At 42.2% G+C, this 22,655-nt stretch overlaps 1 protein-coding gene across 4 annotated transcripts; it reads right to left on the reverse strand.

The window, feature by feature from the left end:
* Positions 1-6: 6 nt before the first annotated feature.
* slc25a15a (solute carrier family 25 member 15a) lies at positions 7-22,284 on the reverse strand. 4 transcript variants are annotated; one of them, XM_066699896.1, is made up of 7 exons: positions 22,062-22,284; positions 14,327-14,440; positions 5,501-5,759; positions 3,974-4,111; positions 3,070-3,245; positions 2,580-2,738; positions 7-1,679 (listed from the first exon to the last, which is right to left on the reverse strand). In XM_066699896.1, the coding sequence occupies exons 2-7, from the start codon at positions 14,379-14,381 to the stop codon at positions 1,558-1,560; spliced, it is 909 nt and encodes a 302-aa protein (XP_066555993.1). In that variant the 5' UTR covers positions 14,382-14,440; positions 22,062-22,284; the 3' UTR covers positions 7-1,557. The 4 variants fall into 4 exon arrangements, with proteins under 4 accessions (XP_066555993.1, XP_066555994.1, XP_066555997.1 ...); XM_066699897.1 differs by lacking the exon at positions 22,062-22,284 and adding an exon at positions 20,861-21,041; XM_066699900.1 differs by lacking the exon at positions 14,327-14,440.
* Positions 22,285-22,655: the final 371 nt, after the last annotated feature.

Here is a 22,655-nt window from a genome sequence, read left to right on the forward strand (position 1 = left end):
ACACGGTTTTAAAGATTTGTTTAGTGTACTTAGTGGCCATTTTATTAGGTTCTGTATTTTACAAACAGGTGTAGTAACAGTCAAAAGAGACAGGCAGAGCATTATCAAGACTGTTTCAGAGTCTAAATGCTAGCAGAGGAAAGGGGAGCAAAACAGTCAAGTAAGGATGAAGATAGATTTGTTGGGTTAGCAGCCTCTTGTCTATGACAGATGGGGTTCAAATTCAAGATTAGATACCTAACAAAATCATTTCGTTGTTTAAGTAGTTGACATTAAGGTTTAAAATAATTGAGCAAACACACAGGCCATTTGGGGAAGGAGAACTTTAAGGAAAATTGACTAATTTCTCCCTCTGTAAGCCTGAGCTTTTGCAGGGACAAGCATTAAACACTGACAAATCCGTGAAAAGAATGCTTATTTTTGGGAGAATTGTCTCTCTTGTCATCCATGGGGGGTGGGGGGCTTGGGAGCCACTCGCAGCTGGCAGTCTCTACAGAGTGGTGTGCTTGAATGTCCTATGAGGCCAGTGTTGTGAACTTCACAATATGACTACCAATCACACAAAACACAGTGAATGGGTTTAAAGGGAAATTGATTCAATATCTTACTGGAAACAATAAAACATCTCAAATAAATACAATAAATAAGGGACAAGGAGTGTGTTATGGAACAGGATTAACACACTGTGGCTGCTGCTCTTAATGTTCAATCTTTTAAATCTATTCTGTGCATAAAAATGTGAAGATGAACTATTATGAACTTTTAAAAGTGTCATTTTATTTTACTGTTTGGGAATGTGTGTTTGTGCATGTCTGAGCATTTAAGGTCAACCTTGACTGTGGTTCAGTTAAAAATGTAAGAGAAACACATTCAAAAAATGAACGCCTTATGACTTTGGGTTAAACAAAAATACTCTAAAGCAGTGGTTCTCATACCTTGTTCCAACAAGCTCTCAATTACTTGATTGAACACTTAATTGAACTAATAATTTCATAAATCTGAGCCCTTTAATCATTTTTAACAGTTGGGGTTTTAAGTTAAGTATACAACTGTTTAAGGAAATTATCTTATTAAGGAACCAACTTTTTATCACTTACACAATTTAAAAAGTCAAATGTAATCAAATTACTTAAATTAAGAGTTCAATGAAGTAATTGAGAGCCCAGTTGGAACAAAAACCAGCAGCATAGGTGGTTCTCCAGAACAGGTTTGAGAACCACTGCCCTAAACAAATAGAATATTCCAGACCCTTTGTAGAGCATACACCGTCAAGTAAGACTTTCCCTGCACCAGCCTTTCAACACAGCAGTGTTATACAAATACAACCATGCAACAAGATCATCTTCCATCTCTTTCAGCATGATACTGAAGTTGTGAAATGGCAGTGATACATCCGATGCTGTGCTGAAGGAGATGGAAATTGGTTTGTTGATTTACCACTCTGCTGGTATTTTCAAATACACTATATGCTTATAGGTACATATTGTTTGAAGGGGTGGGGCATTCAGGAATAGAGAAGGCAGGACAGGGGGGAGAGACCTGAGATAGAGACAGAGCTCAACTATCGAAGTGTTTCATCATCATCTTCCGGCTGAGCTCGTAGGCCAGGAAGAGAGCTCCATTAGCAGGGAAAGTCCTGATGAGAGTGGGTGTCAGACCGGAATACAATGCTGGTATTCCTGGAGTTGGAGAAAAAACAGAAATTCTTGTAAGCTGGTGTCCCCTGCACTTTGCATCACAGCTGAGGATGCAGTCCCCACCCTATCCCTTCTCTGTATTTCACTAAACAAGTTGACTTGTGGAAAGACCCTGGGCCATTTGTTTTATATGCCTAAATCGTGTCATGGTTCAGTCAACTGTTTCTAAAGAATGGGAAGACTGGAGATATCGATCAATTGAGTATTGGACAGTTATAGGTCAGCCCCGTCATGGCACGGCTACTGGTGGGGGCTGGGTTGCCTCATCAGCATTGGCAGTTGCGTCTCATTTAGGTGCTACACACCAGGTAATTGGACGCACCTGTTGCGCCTGATGGCAATCTGTGCTCTCACCAAAGCTGTGCCTCACCTTATTTAACCTCCCTGTTGTTGCTTTCAGGGATCCCAGCTAACTGCAACCTTTTGTAAGACTTGGAGCGTCTGAAGTAGCTTTTATTATCAGTATTGTATTAGTTTTTTGCCTTTGTTCGTTTTTGTTTGTTTGTTTTTTAACTCTTGGAGTTTGAAGGCTCCTCCATGAGGAGGATATCATTATTTTATCTTCGATCACCTCAAATAAAATAAATAAAATAACACTGAATAAAAATAAGCCTGTCGGCTCACCTGAACCCCCCGTGTCCTGATACAGGGATTATAGGAGCAGTGTGTGTTGGCAGTATTAGAAAGATATGGGGAAAATAGCACAACTTATTGCCAAAATAAAAAAGCCCGCCATATCAAAAACCTTTGTCAAAGCTTTTCAGAGGATGTGGGCTATGGCATCTTTAGGAGGGTTTCTGGGGTTACATTTCATTTAGTTTAGGAGTGAAGCTCCTCCCCCACCCCCCTGCATCAGTGGATGTGTGGAGAGAGGTGCATTACCTTCATTCCTGACGATGCTGCTGAAAGTCTTGAGGAAGCCTGCCTGCTTGCCGGCCATGGAAAGGACCTGAATTCTGGACTTAACGCAGTCGATGGGGTAGACTGCCAGCCAGAGACATGCCCCGCCGAAACCCCCGCTCAGCACCACAGGCAGCACCCCTGCACAGATCACAGCAATGGCAGAGCACAGTGCTCAGGGTCTGCGGTTTATATCGTCTGAATAACCCCCGCCTAACCACTGGTTCCCCTTGAACAGGAAAGTTAGTCACTACAAGATGAGAGCCGTTTGCTTTCTGATCGATCAATATTCTCAAGAAGTGTCAGTGAGCTGGAGAAATTTGTGAAAATGTCTTACAAAGAACTACGCAACCTCTTGACCCAAAAGAGCTCATACAACCAAGGAGCCAGAGATTAAAGCTGCCTAAAAGATGTATAGCCACAACTGGAGATTTATTGGACAATACAGTGGATGATACAAATGTTTATGTACCTAGCTCTTCCTTGGACTTCCCTGCAGAGGATGCGAAGACGGATCGGCCGAGCTCGTAGCCCCCGAAGAAGAAGAAATATCCAGGCACCTCTCTGACCAGCGTGCTGCTTAGACCCTGGTACATTCCCAGCGGGCCCTCAGACTGCAACACAGCCCTCACCACCGAAAAGACAGAACTGCACACAGGGGAGACAGCCAACAGGCTCAACGGTACTGAGGGAGTGCAAGTCAGAGAATATCATTTACTTGTCCCAATCCAGTCCTAGGAAGGGGTTAGGTCAGATCCTGCAGGTTCTATGGTGTGGTTTATTTTGGACCCTCGAGTACTAAAGACCTGGGAGTGATGATTTGACCCTCATGATCCTCTAGTCCTCCTAGACCTCTTTATAGGATAAATTAAATTATATCAGTTTAAGGATTTACTTGAGGGCTGCCCAACTGCAGTGCCAGAGTGCGAAGATACCTTCGGTTTTCTTTCCTACGTGATTCAACTATTTATTGACTTAACTGGACTGCTTTACTTCATCCCAGTGTAGGACCAGAAGCATAAAAACCTGCTTAAATGTAGCCCTTCAAGATAGGACTTGTGTTCCTCTTAATTAAGAAACCAAGAACTCAATCAGAACCAAATCCAGAACACAGTGGCACATTCCATACGCCTGTCTACATTAAAAAAGTAGCGTCTTCCATGGCAGCTATCTGGACAACAGACCAAGGAATACAGTGTATGTGCATTTGTCTTGGCAGCCAAGTCCTTCCTTGAAGGAGGCTAGTCAATGAACACAAACACAGCTTTTGTAATGACATTGTTGACTAAAGTAGACTTGATACTCACAGTATTTCACCCATATTGAGTCAAGGGTAAACTGATAGTGTCTCTGCCACTCCCTCCAAGTGTACTTACTTTTGCCCCTTAGCTATCTTGCCAGAAGCCTTCATTTCATGCATGGCCTGTAGACGGCACTTCACCAGCTCTGTAGGACACAACACCAGTGAGGAGAAGATGGACGCAACAGAGCCAGCTGCTGCATTCTCCAGGTCACTGTGGGGACAAGGAACACCAGGGGCATATTAGTTATCAAAAGTTCATGTCTAATGGGTCATTAAGTCAATTAAGTGTAATAGTCTACAATGACGTCATCCCTGCGACTGGTAGAGTGTTAAGGAAGCGGTCTTTTGGCATTGCAGGTTTGTCACTCTGCTGCTCAGGCTGTGCAGATCAGGCGCTCACAGGTGTGTCTGAGATAGAATCCAATCTGGATATGACTGTCAATGCTCCTGGTGTACACAAATTAAACCATCTATATGAACATTAAGTGTGAGATTTACATACACGGACAGCTGATTGAGAATGTGTGTAGATTCTCATACACACTCTCTGGACCCTGCTAGAATAATGGGAATGTATGGAAATAATACTTGGTTGAAGTTTGGTCACTACAATATGAAAAGCAAACATTGACGCAGATGCAAGTATTAGTTTTGGCACATGCCATTATTTAATAGGTATCTACCATGTAAATCAATCTGTAACTGATACAAATATGACATTATGAAAATAAGCAGCCTTCACATAGAAGTGGTACAGTTGTGTTAAAACCCTAACATGAAATGGATCAGACAAACTCATTTATATCTGGTAGCTTGGACTTGTGCATCAGGCAGGGAGCTGTTTCATACCACTGCATAGCAGCACAGAATTGTGGGACAAATCAGACTATTCCAATACTTTTTCATAATCAAAATTAACATGGTTTAGTGAAAGGAAACAAACAATAAATGTGGCCAGGTAATTGGTACTAAAGACTCCCAATTGTTGCGGTCAGCAAGTGCTGTGTGACCAGCGACCAGAATGATGATTAAGACCAGAATCAGACTCTTGGCTGTAACGGCTAAGATCAAATGCCACAAGCTGCAGAAACAACAACAGGAAAAGAAAAATCCTCTGAGTAGTCAATTACAGTGTTTGTTTGTTTTTTGACAAGGAAATATCTTGATTGGGGAAGAATAATAAAGGTTTCTGCAGAAACGTGTGTGTTCTGTAGGGCACTATTTATTGTTATTTAAGATTCCAGTGTATTCCAGGTCTGTTACTGCAAAGACCCTATCCAGTTTATTTTCTTACAAAGGTCAAAAAGGATTATGAATTTACAAAACACACTACAAAACACCAGCTTAATTGACAAAATTAATTGTCATAATTATTATTTATGTATTAGCAGATGCCCTTATCCAGGGCAACTTACAAAATAGAAGAGTATTATGAAAGTGCAATAATACAGTACAGATCAAAACATATAGATTCATGTCTTGTCATGTCATGTCTTTATAGATAAGGGTAGTCTATAAAACCTGCTGGATTGGGGCTCTGCAGAACTGTCTGTCTCTGCCCCCTCCGTCAGAGCAGAGCCTGTGTCAGCGTGGGCCTCACCTGAGCACTGCGGAGCGGTCTCTGCCCAGGCACTTCCTCACCACCTGCTGGCAGAAGCCGTAGCACATGAAGAGCACCGAGTTCTCTGCGATGTTGGCCACTAGGGCAGGCGTGGTGCCGTGGTACAGACCCCGGAAGCCCACCTGCCTGTAGGTGGTGAGGAAGCAGTCAACAAAGCTGCGGTATAGTGTGGGGAAGGTCTGCATTTTCACCTTGGCCGTGTCGAAGGGCTGCCCGCTGAGCACACATGCCGTACCTCCTGAGGGAGACAGAGAAGAACAGAGGGCCACGACTTATCATTTTTGGTTTACTGTATGTGCAACAAATTTCAGGAATCAATCTATCAAGACTTGCCATGGAAAATTCGGTAATTTGGAGATTGTGTGTAACAAACACAGTTCCCCTAACTGACCAACTGACTTGCTTCATTAAGCAGTAACTAACAGGTATTTCCAGTTTCTAAATTGTGGCTCTCCCCATGGTTGAACACATCTGGATTAGGCTCTTCTTAATGTATTACTTGATTGCTTGTTGCGACGCACTGTCGAGGCACATGGGGCACAACAAATCTGCTGCTTTACTTCCTGTATATGATGTCAATTCCAGCTGGCATTCAGATTGCTACATTCTGTTAATTGTAAACTAATAACCTATCTATTTGAATGTCAGTGCACTGTAACTGAAGTTTTATTACCTTGCTTTCACTTCTGTACAGAACTGTGGAATGGAGGGCACTGTATTTAAAAAACACATTTGTATTGTCTTTTATCATATTATAACATCTTTACCTAAGTAAAAGGTTATTTTGATTGTAGTTTATCTTTATAACAGTTTTTTTTTTTAAAAGGCACACTGGTTTCCAAATAGTCTCAGAGTCATTTCTATAGTTGTTTTCAGAACCTGCTTACTTTATTGATTTCTGTATTTAGTAAGTGTGTAAATGGAAAATCACTTGTTATGGAAACCGTATTAGATCCTGCTTGAAAAAAAACACACAAAAAAACGCTGACCTCAAATAAACAAGCAAAAATACTGAGCTAAAGGTTCCCTTTGTTCTTGAACAATTCACTTTGGAAACACGGTGCTGAGTCCAATGTTTGCAATGCAGCCAGTGGCTTTGTTGGGCATCTGGCTTTATTGTTAAGTTTGTCTTCCAAACTAGTATTGTGAAAGATTTTTTTTATTTTTTATTTTTTTGTTCCTTTCCTACACACTATACTAGTCACATCTGTGTGAATGTCCATTTTTTCTATACATCCTATCCTACAAAGTATAACAAAATATCAAAAGATCATGATTATCTTTTGGAGCACGATCAAGATGAATCTTAAGAAGTGGAAGGTGTATGGCATTACCAAGACTGCCTAGATCAGGCCATCCTTCCAAACTGGATAACTGAGCAAGAAGGAGATGAATAAGAGAGGCTATCAAGAGACCAAACGGCAACTTTGCAAGAGCTAGAGGCTTGTATGAGTCAAGATTGATCAAAGTGTGCATAGGACAACCATATTCCAAGCAGTCCACAAATCTGAACTGTAAGGTAAAGGTGGAAAGAAGGAAGCCATTACTCAAGAGAGCCAACCTTGAATCCCATTTGAATGAATGGAACAAAGTACAGAAAAAGTCCTTGAGGAAACCCGTTGCCCTCTGCAAGAAAGCTGAAACTGGGATGCAAGTTAACTTTTCAGTATGACAATGGCCTAAACAGACAGCCAAAGCTACACTGGAGTGGCTAAGGAACAAAAAGGTAAATGTCCTTGAGTGGCCCAGTCAGATACCTAAATCCAATCAAAAATGTGTGGCATGTCTTGAAGATTGTCCATCAGTACTCCCCAAGGAACATAACAGTGCTTGAACAGTTTTGTAAAGAATGGTCAAATATGGACAAATCTCAAATCCTAAGAGACTCACAGCTGTAACTGCTGCCAAAGGTGCTCCCACCAAGTATTAACTCAGGTGTATGACTTATCCAATTATGATATTTCAGATTTATATTTTGTATATATTTTTTTTTACAATAAAACATTTTCCCCCTTAACAGTGTGGAGTATGGTGTGTAGATAAGTGGAAAAATCCTCATTTAAATTTAAATGCATGAAACTTGTTAAATACCAGCTATACTGACCAATATTTTACATTCAATATTAAACATGCTGATGTGAGTGGGTGAACAGAGATATCAACATGCACGGCTTACCTGTTGTTTGGACTTGCCAACCCCCACACCATGATGAAAAGACATAATTAGACCCATGCAGTAGCATCTCATGCAGTAGCCATGTAGTGACGATCAGTGTTATCTAAAAGATAACTTAGTGACTCTTTATCTGCAAATTGTATTACACTTTTATTATTCAGTTTTATGGAATAGGGTACGGAAAACATTTATGTAGGATAATGTCATGCAAATCTCATCATTCGACCTGCGGTTAAGGGGAAACTGACAGGATCTGGAGCTTGCAAGTGTGCAGTCAGTGGCAGCATTATTAGGAATAATGTAGCTGAAAAGAGTAGCTCTACATGTCATGTGACAGTAGTATGAAAAAACATATGTGAATAGGCTGCAGCCTAGCAGTCCTACACTGCAGTCTGCCTGTAACTCCCCCTTGAGCCTGCCTGTAAGCCTGACCCTGATCCTAGATCCCTGCCTCAGGCCATCCAATAAAATACATAGTCCTGAAATTAAATATAATACCAACAAATTAAAATGAATAATTATCCGATTAAAACAGTAACTTTACCTAGGTTTGGATACATTCCGTCCTTTCGTGGCCCTCGCTTCAACAATCTAATAAAAATTAGAACTACACAACAGAAAATACCTGCTCACAATACTTCTCCCATGTATAAGCTTGCCGTCTTAAACATCTGCTCGCTATCCAGCAAAGCAGCTTTAGTAAATGACACCATAACTGACACACACATAGATGTACTCACCTTGACTGAAACCTGGTTAAGACCAGACGACACTACTGCATTATTAGAAGCCTCCCCCAATGACTTACTGCCAGAAGGCTCTTACTCCCACCTCTGGGCTGCCCTACTGGCACATACACGCAGACACCCGCCAGGATCGCTACAATATTTACACTGATATTTATGTTAGAACGTGTAAAATAGATCCAACTTAAAACTTTTACTCATTCAATGTGAAGTAGAGAGTCTCTCTTGTACATTAACATGGGAGGTGAAGTCGTGTCATTTCCGATGTTGCAATGCGTAGCACTGCTGCAAGGTGGTCATCACTAATGGAGGATTTGTTCTTTGATTTATTAAATTTCATCACCGAAAATGTCTGTTCGCATACGTAGGTTGAACCAAACAGTACAAGCATCTTTTGAGCATGGGCCCTGATCTTTTGAAAGTTCTGTTCATTTGAGAGATGCATAAAACCTCAGGAGTGGCAGTTTTGAAATCTTCCGCAAGCAGTGCATCAGACTGCAAGTCAATAAGCTCAAGCTGGAGATCAATAGGAGTGTTGTGAATATGAAAGGGGACGAAATGAAAGCCATGTCATTTTCTAACATTTTAAAATCAATGAACCAGCGTGAAAATTCAACGTACAAAGCGAGCAGTAGAGACGCATATCTTTTCCGGTTCACATCAGATATCGTAATCTGTTGCAATGTTGGGAGGCGTGCGAAGTTCTTGCCTTCAATTTGCCGGGAAAAAAGTAGCAACTTTGCCATGAAGGCATGAGTACACTCCTCCAACAGAGCGACAAATTGCCTGTGGTTTAATGCTCTTGCTCGAATTAAGTTCACTAGTTGTGTAACTGTGTCCACAACATGGCTACGTTTTAGAACACATTTGCAGAGAACCTATTGGTGAATAATGCAATGCAGAACAATTATTTTCTGCTCTGGGTTAGTTTCTGTAACTTGATCTTGTATCCTTTTTAATAACCCAACATTTTTGCAAGTTTGCAAGACAAGTTTGGACACCCATCAGTGGTCACACCAGCCACTTTCTGCCAACTCAGTCCAAGTTTTGAGACACACTCATTAACTTCGTCCTATAAATCCTTGCCTGTGTTTCTCATTGACTGCACTGACGCAAGTTTTTCAGTCAATGTAAAGTCTGTTGTAATGCCTTGTTTGAAAATCAACGAGATCTTCAATGTCACAGCTCTCATCAAGGGCCATATAATAAAAATTGTTGTTCCAAGTTCTCAGAGATTTCTTCAACACGTCGCGTCACAGTACGCATTGACAGTGAAAGTGTTTCAAAAAGCAGATCCAAACATTCCTTGATGAATTCTCCTTCTGAGAATGGCTTTCTGATTTTTGCGATTTTGTGAGCAACTACATAGCTTGTTCTGGTAATTCCATCTTGACCTGAATAAAGTCTGTGAAAAAGCTTTGTTCCTTTTGCATTCATGCAACCATCCCGTGCGATTGCATGTTCTCATATTTGGCTGCATGTTTCATCTCAAAGTGACGTTTCAAGTTGTACTCTTTGAATACTGCTACAATTTCTTTGCAAACTAAGCACACAGCTTTTCCTGCCATTCTTTTTTAAACACTCTGTGTTCCGCGTCTATTTTTCTCTTCTTAGATAAACTCATTTTGCAATTGTAAATTTACCGGTGAAATGTGAAATCACTTCCCGCACTCGTGCTGAACCATAGCCACGCATCATAGCAACCAATCAGAGGCCTGTGTCAACTAAGTACATTAAAAGTCCCCTGAACTGTGTGTGTTCATATTAAAAGTACATACTAATGAATAGTAAGAGGACGTTTACATTATTTTATTAAAGTTTTCACAACTATGCGAGTGTATATTATTCAAAATGATGATTTAGTTTGGAGGTTATAATGGACCGGAGTGAGGTAAGGAATGGGACGGGCTGTATTTTGCCCAGGTCTGCTATAGCAGATGCATGCAGTCCTTCACAGTCCCTGCCTACTTTGGACTTGTTTAACACAGTAAAATACTAGACTTAAGTATGGCTTTTGACAACTGACAACCAAATGTTGATGCACCGCTTAGAAAACCTTGTTGGCAGTCTCACAATGTTCTATCCTGGTTTAAATCATATCTGTCAAACAAACTCCAATATGTACAGATTAACCACTCAAATTTAACTGAGGTTAAGTACGGAGTACCACAGGGCTCAGTCCTTGGACCTATACTTTTTAGGTGAGATCATATGATTCGACGCCATAATATTAACTTTCACAGCTACACAGACGACACACAATTATATTTGTCAGTAAATCCTAACAATACCACAGACATAGAAACACTAATCTGCTGTCTGTCTGAGATTAAAACGATAGGTGACGAATTCAACCCCGGTTATCTGAAAAAGGAAGCACTGCCCAAGGGGGAAGGGTTTCTGCACACTTCCATAGGAACCTGATCAAAAACATCACTATCAAAGCTGCCAATGGCCCATGCGCACATCACTCAAAACAGGTCCCTTCCCACTTCCTGTTCTATAAAACGTGACGTCTGCACAGGTTCGTCCTCTTTTGCTGGGAGCTAAGACTCCTGCGCGACCTTGCAACCCTTGGGCAGTGCTTCCTTTTTCAGGTAACCGGGGTTGCATTCACAACCTATAGTTATCTTTCAAGTCATAAGCACTGCCCAAGGGGCCCCATAGGGCTGCACCTGAGCCTCCCAGAAGAGAGGACCGCAGTCACGATTTTACCAGTAACAGTCTAGAATCAGCATATACAAAGTGGGCCACCAGGTGTGACTTGTAGGCCATGTTAATAGTGTCCACAATATAATACAAGAGGCGCTGCTTTGAAAGCATCTGGCCCTGTGTCCGCGCTCCAGGAGAGAGGCAATTTCAACAAAGTGTCACACACTGCAATGGGTCCCTCACTTGCGAGCACACCAGCCTCAGAAGGGGGTGGGCATGTCTGAAATGGTAGGGAGTAGCCAACTGATATAATTTTGAGTACCCAAGAGTCTTGGGTGTGGAGCCGAGAGTTGCTGGGGGGTGTAGGGGTGGGCCAGAGGCTGCTGAAATGCCTCAGGGTCGTGGCTCAGGTGGTGAGGGAGGGGAGTCAGGCCAGGCCTCCTCCTACCACCAGCTGCCGTAGGCTGCCATGGGCCAGGGCGGTGAGCCTGGGGGGGCGTCTGCCTGCCAGAGAGACGCTGGCTGCCTCTACTGCTGGGCCTGGGGTGCAACGTGGTAAACCTGGGACAGCTGCAGGGACTGCTCTCTCTCTTGGAGGGTGTGTGAGAACATCTCCTCCACAGAGGAGTCAAAAATGAAGCCCGGCGAGATGGGGGCATCAATGAGGGGAACCTGTCATGCCTGGGACAGCCAGAGCTGCCAGGGACCGCCCAGTCACCCTTGCCCCTTAACGCATCACCGTAACCAGCTGGTCAGCCACCACCACTATCTCTGATATAGGGGGCAGGGTTGGTGATGCACCATCGTGCTGCGAGGGCTCAGTCAGCTGGGTCAAATACTCTCCTGTCGCATACGCCCTTCGGAGCAGTGTCTCTGTGACGCGACACAGCCTGTTGGGGCAGGCCAGGTCATGTGCCTCCGTGGACAGCGGAGGTATAGAGATGAGTGTGGCGATGGCAGAGTTTCAGGAAGTCCACCAGGCCTGCTTCTGCCGCACCGTGGGTCCTGGCATAAGCCTCCCCTCTCCTGCCTAGAGTGGGAGCTGTTGCCGGATGCTCCCAAGTGGCCCTCAGTTTGTCGAGGAGGTCAAGAAGCATTGGGAGGGCCCATGTGGGCCCGCTGCGAGTGCTGACCTCTCTCAAACCTGAAGCGCGGTGGGGCAGGATCAGAGGGCCTGGGGAGCTGGAGCCCTCTGAATCACCGCCCAGAACTCCCGGTCCTGTCCCACAGGAGCAGGAGGGATGTCCTCGCTCAACGGATGAGGAGGGGTGGGTGAGACCAGCTCGTCCTCCATGAGCTCCGCCTCAAGCTCTGAGTCCAAGTGTGGCCTTAGTGGCGTGCACCGCGAGCATGTCAGGCAGGGGGGACGCCCTGCCATGGGGGGAGCAGCTGCCGGAGCAGGTACGGTCGTGGCAGCAGGCGCAGCAGCAGAGAAGCAGGCGTGTGAGGCGTGACCGTCTCCGAAGCTGCGTGTCTGGAGGAGGAGACGGAGGGGCTCATGGAGAGGCACTGCAACACCAACCAGACCCAACCTTGCTCTTGCATTACAGAACACTGTGTATTCCAAAGACCAGGTGTAGGATACAACTGCCCAGTAGGCCCGTAGGCTTAACCACACTGTGTGTTCCAGGGGTTTCCAGGGACACTGGGTGATGCGGGGTCCGAGGGGACCGAAGGTAGTAGGCCACCAGCTGAAGCAGGGCCTAAAAACACGGCCTGCACACACAGACGAGGAGGCATAGCAGAGCTCGATCCCAGCAAGCTTAGAGAGCGAGATCTCCTATAGCCGCTGCCATGGGCTGTAGTACGGGCGCAAGCCAGCAGAGGAGCCCCTCACAGGGGCGAGATCTCTTACGAGACACCGAGGCTCAGGCTGGGCAGCTGGGCCTCTGATTTTACTGCCGCTACTAGCGCTCCTGCTGTGGAGGAAAAAGCCCTGTGGACAAAAAACCAACATAGCAAGCAGTCGGAATATATAAGGCACTATATAAACATGACTATTGTTTTTAAAAGTGCTCTTTTTGCAACTAAACTAAAACCAAAAGCACAGCCGGAGCCCCGGTGGCGGAACAGATAGCTAATCCTATCAAAATAACTAATACAAAACAAAGAGACACACACACTAGTAAGACAGTGGCGAACAACACTGCTGTGAAGCCAACCAACCGAAAAACAGTGAATAATAACAAACAATAATAATAAGGTCTAGTGCACAGAAAAGACACAGAGAACTCATGTTCTCGGGTCCTGCAAAATGGCAGAAGAAGAACGTGCACTGACATCACATTTTATAGAACAGGAAGTGGGAAGGGACCTGTTCTGAGTGATGTGTGCAGGGGCCAATGGTAGCTTTGATATAGTGACGTTTTCGAACGGGTTCCTACGGAAGTGCACAGAAACCCCTCCCCCTTGGGCAGTGCTTACAACTTGAAAGATAACTTGGATGACAAGTCATTTTCTTATGCTTAATTATGGTAAGACAGAAGTCCTAATTTTAGGGGACAAAATTCTAAGTGTTCACCATATACTGACAAAACTGACTAATGATAACTTTAATTTCACCCCTAAGGAGATTATTGGGTTGCTTGTTTTCTTAGTTATATGTTCAAAGGAAACCCTTTCTGAACCAGGAACTGGACTTCTTACACACCGAAGCCTCAAACAAGTCTCTCAAAAGCTTATTGCAACAGCTGACAACTGGTTTGAACTTGCTGTAACCAGTACAACAGTTCCTAAAGTGGTAACAGGTCTGTAAATATATCAATCAGCTCATGACATCCTGAGGCATTCTGGGATTGAGATTCTCATTCCTGGAAAGAGAAATTAGCAAAATCAAAGGGCAACACAAAAGTCAGAATTGTGAGACCTCAACTAGGTCACTCTGGCTCTTCCAATCCCGTCTACTGAGGCTTTGGCTTGTCCCGTTTGCTTTAGAGTTATAGGTTAGATTCCTAGAATGGTGTTATATGTCCTTATGTGTTGCCTACATTGTTTAAGTTACATACCTGCAATATTTCACAGCTTTAAAATACTTTACAGTCCATTGAAAATATTCAGATCAGTTCCTAGACCTTGGATTTGTGCAGGCTGTGTCCTATAATCATTGACAGAAAAGCAAAACAAAACACCCCAGGGGCTTAACAGACACATTTAGGCCTTTACAATTACCCCTAGGTAATAGCCCCATGCTTATTTTTGCTTCCCAGTGTAAAAAAGCTTCCATTACCTTACCAAAAGCTCCAGCAGAGAGGTCAATAATAGCCTGGACCACTGGATGGGGAGCCATTCTGGTTTCAGGCTAAGGGTTATCTGTGGGGAATCCTACAGTTTATGTAGACCAGGAACCTACAGGAAGAAAATAACCATGTTTTAGATAATGTGTAACACAGCACTTCAAAGTTGCTAGGGAAAAGATTTACATTTTCCGTCCTTTGTGGACTGGACTGGGCATATTCACAGAGGAGGCTCACCATTTTGGTATGTACAAAGGTCGATGTCAAATTAATGCTTCTGACTGGCTGATGAGCAAATCACAATCTCCGATTATACCTGAAGTCACTCTACAGACTCCCATCTTATGACAATTCCTTAACGAAACTGCGGAGGTCTTTTCACACAGTGAGAAAACTGTGAAATGAAGAGAACCAAACTTCAATTCATTTTTTTTTTTTTCAAAAAGAGCTCTGACCTATACTATACCTATAAGTAATGAATAAGTAAACAGGAATACAATTAAAATAAAACTCAATTATCTTACTAGTAATATCTTTATAAGGGTTTATCATAGTCTTGTTGAAAGGTTTTTCCCAGAGTGAGTGCATTATAGTGACACAAATGTGAGCGTACACGTAGTAAAAGAACACAAACATACCCTGTTCCACTCACATAACTGGCATCCCAAACATAAGAACACCATAATTGTTAAATAAGGGAAGGTGCCCTGAATAGGGTAAAGACCACACACAGGGCCCAGCTATCAAACAAGGTTTAAAATGCCCTGCTTGCTGTAACCCTGCAGGGAGCAGCTATGGAGGAGTTCAATTTCACAAAAGGTGTTGAGCTGTGGCACAATAGCAAGCCTAGAAAGACAAGAATTTGAATACTATTTATTAGATTTTATATACCCAAAATACAACGTATAAAAATAATGTCTTTTCATTCTTTCATCTAAATTATAATAAGAATAAATAAGAAGGAATTGTTTGCATAGGTTACAGACCACCATTTATATCACAATTGTATTGAATCGCATCGCGTAACAAATGCCGACGCCACTCACCCCCCTTTGCAGAAATGTTTGGCCTTACAGAAAATCCTGGAGAAGACTATGAGACTGCTTTCACCAACCTACTGTAATTGCATAGTCTACCTATCTACAATAGCCATCAGTCATTCAAACCAATTTTTGTTTTTAACTCATGCTATGTACATAAGAACATAAGAACATAAGAAAGTTTTCAAACGAGAGGAGGCCATTCGACCCATCGTGCTCGTTTGGTGATCCAAGGATCCTATCCAGTCTATTTTCAAATGTTCCCAAACTTTCAGCTTCCACCACATCGCTGGGTAGTTTATGCCAGATTGTGACTACTCTCTGTGTAAAGAAGTGTCTCCTGTTTTCCATCTTGAATGCCTTGAAGCCCAATTTCCATTTGTGTCCCCGGGTGCGTGTGTCCCTGCTGATCTGGACAAGCTCCTCTGGTTTGATGTGGTCGATGCCTTTCATGATTTTGAAGACTTGGATCAAGTCCCCACGTAGTCTCCTCTGTTCCAGGGTGAAAAGGTTCAGTTCTCTCAGTCTCTCCGAGTAGGATTTTCCTTTCAGACCTGGAATAAGTCTGGTTGCTCTCCTCTGAACTGCCTCTAAAGCAGCAATATCCTTCTTGGAGTTTGGTCCCCAGAACTGTACACAGTATTCCAGATGAGGTCTAACTAGCGCATTGTACAGTCTTAACATTACTTCCCTTGTTTTAAATTCTACACTTTTGACAATATACCCTAGCATTCCGTTTGCCTTTTTAATTGCTTCCCCACATTGCTTGGATGGAGAAAGTGAGGAGTCCACATAGACTCCTAGGTCTTTCTCATGCGTTACTTCATCTAGATCTGTACCTCCCATAGTGTAATTATAGTGGACATTTTTGTCACCTGCATGTATTACCTTGCACTTGTCCACATTGAATTTCATTCTAGTCCCTCTGAATAGCCTGTGCTGCCAAGATTGTATCTGCTGAGCCACCTATTTTAGTATCATCTGCAAATTTGACAAGTTTGCTAACTATCCCAGAGTCCAGATCATTAATATAGATTAGAAAAAGCAAAGGCCCTAGTACTGATCCCTGTGGAACTCCACTAACAACCTCACTCCTCTAATCGACACCCTCTGCTTCCTATACATCAACCAGTTCATAATCCATCTACTTACATTATCCTGAATGCCTACAGCTTCCAATTTGAGGAACAGTCTTTGGTGTGATGTAGGCCAAGATTGAAACCCCTGCAATGACATCTCCTTGTCAGACGGTGATTTATGTAGAATTTCACAGGATATCAAAACAGAGTCCACAGAGCAGACATTTATACCTCACAGCTGACTTTTAGGCTACATCTTGATGCTTTTGATGATCAGTTTCTTTTTTATTCCGCTCCTCTGTTGCCTACATTAATTTTCCTTATTTATGCATTTATTTATACATGGAATTTAAAGCACCGTTCATAAAACCTAAGAACACTGTACAGAAAATTGTAAAAACAAGAAAATAAAACAATACGATAAAAGGACTAAAAAGCAATATGAATTAGGTTAAGCTAGAGCTAAATAACTGAACTAAACTGAGGGGAAAGCCTGACTGCACAGGTTTGTTTTCACTTTTTTTAAAGTGGCAATAGAATCAGAGTTATGAGTCATGGGGGAAAGGGAATTCCAAAGTTTTGGGGCAGCCACGCTGAAATGTTTTGGGAATGTTGGGACTGCGGGAGGGGGTGTATGTGTGGAGAAGATCAGAGAGGTATGAAAGGGCAAGGCCAAATTTCTTAAAGTGGGCCTTGGGAGCCACCAGTTTTATTGCTTTTTAGTTGAAAAGGTAAGTAAATAAGTAATCTAAGTAAATTAGTTAGGGTTTGATATCCTGGAGACAAGTTATGAGAGATTGTGAAGGGAGTTGAAAAGTGGGTCTGGTGTGTATATAGATTTGGGTGTCATCCGCATAACAGTGGAAAGTAAGACCATGTCAGCGGATAATCTGACCCTGGGGAAGCATGTAAATAAACAACAGTGGTCCAAGCAACGAACCTTGAGGCACGTCTTGGTTGACAGAGACTGGGGGGGATTTCCGATTTTCCAATGGATACATACTGCTTCCGATCAACCAAGTAGGACCGGAACCAGTTGAGTGGCATTCCTGTAATGCCCAAGTCCGCTTCCATATGATCAAGTAATATTTTATGACAGACCATATCAGAAGCAGCTGAAAGAACAAGGAGGATGAGAATATTGAAGTAGAAATGAGAAGGTCATCAATAACTTCTACCAGTGCGGTCTCTGTACTGTGCTTGGCACGAAAACACGACTGAAATGGTTCATATTATGGTTGGTCATGTGACACTAATTGAATGGCAACAGCTTGCTCCAGGATTTTGCCTAGCAATGGGATGTTGAAAATTGGCTGGTAGTTGTTAAAAATATCTGGATCAAGTCCTTGATTATTTAGGAGGAGCGTAACAGGAGCCATTTTGAGTGCATGAGGAACAGTGCCAGTCAAGATGAAAGAATTTACAATGTCCACCATGAGCGGGCACATAGAAGGTAATCATGTCTTTACCAGAGAAGTATGCATGTTATCCAATGGACAGGTGGAGGCTTTGTATCTGGTGACCAACTCAGTGGTGTGGTCTGCATCAACAGGAGAGAAGTAATGAGAGTAATGATAGCTGAAAACTGATCAGGGGCCAGGGTGACTGTGAAAAGCACAAAAACTTACTGCAGAGCTCAACAGATCCTGTAAGGGGAGATGAATAAAGGGGGCAGATTCATCTACTGATGGTTGAGAAAAGAGATATTTAATTACCTTGGCCTTTATTGATGAGGTTGGAGTAATAAACTGATTTAGTCTGAGAAAGATCATCCTTAACAGTCCTTAACATGCTCATTGTAGGCCTTTAAATGGTCTGTTTGACCAGATTTTTTATATAGCCTCTCCAGTTGTTAGCCACTGCACTTCAAACAACGCAGCTCAAGGGTAAACCTAGGAGCAGATAAAGAGAAAGAAACCATCCTAGTTTTCAGAGGCAACAAGTGTGTCATAGTGAGACACAAAATCCATAGGCGAGAAGGAGAAGAGCAGGGCAGTTTGTAGTTTGAAGCCTGGTTCCAAGGCATTATTTCTAAACCCACTGCTTTTCTGGGCAAGCTATGCCCACATAGGATTTGAAGCACTAGCATTGGTTATTGATTTACTGCCAGTCATACTTTATGCAGCCAATCACTTTACAGTAAATGATTGTCAATGCTTTTCGGTGGGGTTACTATCGAAGTGTTTATAAATAACAGTTCCTAGGGCGGATATATTAAAAGATTTAATGTTTCTGTATGTACTGGTACATTTTTGTCGCAGGGTGATTAGGGGGACAGACACATTACACAAAAGGGCAAGATGGTCAGAGATGGCAAGATCCAGGCCATGCAGGTTGGAGGAAACAAAGCCTGTCGAGCACACAAGGTCCAAAACATGGCCTTTATCATGCGTGGGAAACTGTACATGCTGTGTGATATTGAAACAATCCAGGAGAGACAGAAACTCGGCAGTAAACACACAACTACTGGAATCAATATGGATGTTGAAAACATAGAGCAAACATAGAACAATCATAAGGACCTCAGAGAGCTCAGAAATTAACACAGATGAGGGGCAGTAGATAAGCACAACTTGCAGAGGTTGAGGACCAGCCAGCCTAAAAGCCAGACATTCAAAAGTAATAGCATTTGGTATAGAAATGTCTTAACCCTGAAGTCTGAATGAAGGATAACAGCAAGACACACACCTTCAGTGTAATGTAAACTTGCAATCTCAGCAGAACAGGATATTCAAAGGATAAGTGCAAGGTATTACATGCAGGTAACAAAATTGTCCACTATAATTACACTATGGGAGGAATAGAACTAGAAGTAACGCATGAGAAAGACCTAGGAGTCTACGTGCACTCTTCACTCTCCCCATCCAAACAATGTGGGGAAGCAATAAAAAAGGCAAACACAATGTTAGGGTATACTGTTAAAAGTGTATAATTTAAAACAAGGGCAGTAATGTTAAGACTGTACAATGCACTAGTTAGAGCTCATCTGGATACTGTGTACAGTTCTGGGCACCACACTTCAAGAAAGATATTGCTGCTCTTGAGGCAGTTCAGAACAAACTCCCCAGCGATGTTGTTGAATCTGAAAACTTGGGAACATTAAAAAATAAGACTGGATAGGATCCTTGGATCACTTAGTTATTAATGGACACCAAACGAGCACAATGGGTCAAATGGCCTCCTCTCATTTATAAACTTTCTTATGTTCTTATGAAACATTAGCATTACCGAAACAAGACCTATGTAATATGCATAACAGTACTGATGCTTTATGAATACATTTGTAATCCACCCCCCCATCCCCCTCTTGTTTGCATACAAAAGTAGAAATATGTCCACCTCCCTTTGGCAGAGCGCCCTTTGGTTGTGCAAGGTATCTATTATTGTTCTATTTGATATATGCTTTTTAGGGTGAATACAATTTTAAACACATTTTAAAGGTTTTGTGGTGTATGCTAAAAATACTAATTGATACTATTTTTTTCCTTAAATAATCTTGATTGTTTTTTTCTTTGAAATCAACATTTCTTGTATATAATATTTTTAAACATATGTTCTTCAATGTGTTTTTAGCACACTAGAAATATATTAATGTACATATATGGATATTTGATGTATACAGGTAACATTAATCCGCTAAAAATGCATACATCTACAATATATTATATAAAATATAGGCTATGTTCTTTCCCTATGGGTTTCTTAATTCCTTACCTCTCCGAAAAACCCAGCCAAAAAATAACAATAAAAAAGTGTCACCACCGGAACTAACTAAACTCATTAAATCCAAAAGAAACAATTGTGTGTACGATATGTTCTAGCCTTGACAACATTGCTAGTTATTGTTGGCCACGAATGTCGACCTTGTGATAACAGTACTCAAACAAATAACATCTTACAGTTAAAAAACTAAAAAGTCATTCAGCAAATTTTCACACAGGATATTTCATACTGTAATTTTTCATTCGCCCTGAGACAGTAACTGTACCTCCTAATGCCAGATGTAATATAAATATCCGTAGTATGTAACTCTACACCAGCAGCGAATAATGATACCCCCTCTTTTTAGACACTTCAAAATGCTTTGGAAAGACGTGTGCGCTGATTATGGTGGTTGTGATGATTATTATATCGAGTAGAAAGAAGATGGTTTTCATTATAATTCTTTATTTTTGTATATGGCTATTGATATTATGAGTAGTAGTAGAGTATAACAAAGCGAATGCCCGTGAAATACTAAAGCATCCCACTAATAATCACCTGCAAAGTCAAGCAATCAAGTAATTATAACGACGAGCTCATAGTTTTGCATCTAAATAAAAGAGCCAAAGAGGTCTGCGTTTTTCATTGATTTGATAAACTTGTATTTACTAAAACGAGCCGAGTCAATATACAAAAATGTGTGAGACTTACAAAACACCGAGCAGAAAACGGAGCGTCACAGAACATAGCTTTGGCCTTGTCCGTCATGCGGATCATGGAGACCTCACTGCGCGATGTGTGTGGGGTGCTGCTCAATGCATTTTAAAATCCGGAAGAAATATGTCGAAAAGCGCACTGCTCGGTCAACTGACGAAATCCAGTATTGAGCGAGTAATAAAAGCAAATCACGGGAGAGGACTTGAAAGTCACTGCTGCAACGACCATGTAGTCCACTGTATACAAAATAAAGTGTGGAAGGAATTACCCCCATCACTTGCTAAATAACAAAAACAAAACATGATTATTCTAGCAGTCTAGGGTGCGTGTTCCAGCGGCTCGTCCAGGTCTGTTTCCGCGATGGCATCCCGGGACGAAGCGGCCGAGGAGAAGCGCCCCAGGATCGCATCGCGAAAACAGAGCCGAGCGCCTGTCAGAACACCGGCCCAGGGCCTGCAGCCCAGTCCGCTTTCCAACCCGAAGTATTGTGGGATACTCGCGGAAGTGACTACTGCTAGTACAAAACACACATTAACGAAATGTTGAGATGCACGCACAATATCAAATGCAACGTTACATGGCTAATGTAATAAAGCAATATATGTTTTGAGGTTTACACAAATAATAGAAACATGAAATTAATTAATTTGATCCACAGAAATACGATTTAGTATAGTACATTGGTTAATACTCAGAACTGCCGTCAGTACACTTTCAGAAACCCCCGTTAAGGTTACACACATTCATTCATTCATTCATTCATTCGGTTCTGTTGGAGTCAAAACGAGAGCACGTCGCTTCATACGCGGTATTTTGCATTTCACCATTCAGTGCCATTAGTGTCCCTAAGCCACTAAACATTCACCAGCCAATGGCATGGAATAACAAAGCGTAGGAATTCAGTCTGAAGTTTTTGCTCAAGGAAATGTACTGTTTAACTACATGAAGACACATGTCCCACTATAGTAAGCCCCTGTGTTTCTCACATCCGAGGACTTCATTACAATACCATTAGACCATTAGGGTGTGTATGTAGTGCAAAATAAATCAAATACATAGCATGTCCTCGTTTACAGTTTTTTTTTTTTTTATCAAATAGGAAGAAAATACACGCGTGACCCTAGGAAAGCATCTATTTATCCTGCAATCACACCGCAAATAACAAAGATGCGCCGGTGGAAGGCGGCGAACTTACTTGTGATGCTATTCCATGAAGTGCAGCTGTGGACCAGATCGCCCAACAACCGGACACATGTTACAATGGCAATCCAACCCAAAAAAAAGACAGAAATGCATAACCTTGTGTCAAACCAAAACCCTTCTGCTTTTGGGCGGTTTACGCAAGCCGCCGTTTAGTCTAGAGCCCGCCTATTCCCTCAAGCACAGCTGTCTGGATGAGCAAGATTTCATCATGCAATGCCTGATATGTGTCCCTGCAGATCTGTCTACGGTGTCTCTTCATCCATACTGCAGCACAAAACGAACTGAGGCGGGGGGATAACACCCTGAATTCAGACATTTCACCACCTTTATAAATACATAATACATTGTAACTGGAACTACTGGCCAGACTGGTGTTAAACGCAAAGCATCAAGTTGAGAAAGACAGCATTTCATACTGTCTCCGCAAAGTAAATGTATGTGTACGCGTGTTAAGCTCGACCAGTTCTTCTTCAGCATGCAATTAACGCATTTAAAAAATCAATACATAAAGTAATAATAAATACAACAATTAAATTATGACTGGCCTACTGGTAAAAATGCAGTTCAAATACGTAAACTATTGATT

This window comes from Amia ocellicauda, chromosome 3, assembly GCF_036373705.1.
Source record: "Amia ocellicauda isolate fAmiCal2 chromosome 3, fAmiCal2.hap1, whole genome shotgun sequence".
Taxonomy (NCBI): domain Eukaryota; kingdom Metazoa; phylum Chordata; class Actinopteri; order Amiiformes; family Amiidae; genus Amia; species Amia ocellicauda.

What these genes read in the sequence shown, in the direction of transcription:
- slc25a15a (XM_066699896.1), bottom strand. Translation starts at nt 14,381, where the DNA reads ATGGCTCCCCATCCAGTGGTCCAGGCTATTATTGACCTCTCTGCTGGA. An exon ending in CCTCTCTGCTGGAGCTTTTG is followed by an intron (nt 5,760 to 14,326) that starts GTAAGGTAATGG and finishes TGTCTCCCTCAG; the next exon opens with GAGGTACGGCATGTGTGCTC. An exon ending in GACCGCTCCGCAGTGCTCAG is followed by an intron (nt 4,112 to 5,500) that starts GTGAGGCCCACG and finishes TTGTCCCCACAG; the next exon opens with TGACCTGGAGAATGCAGCAG.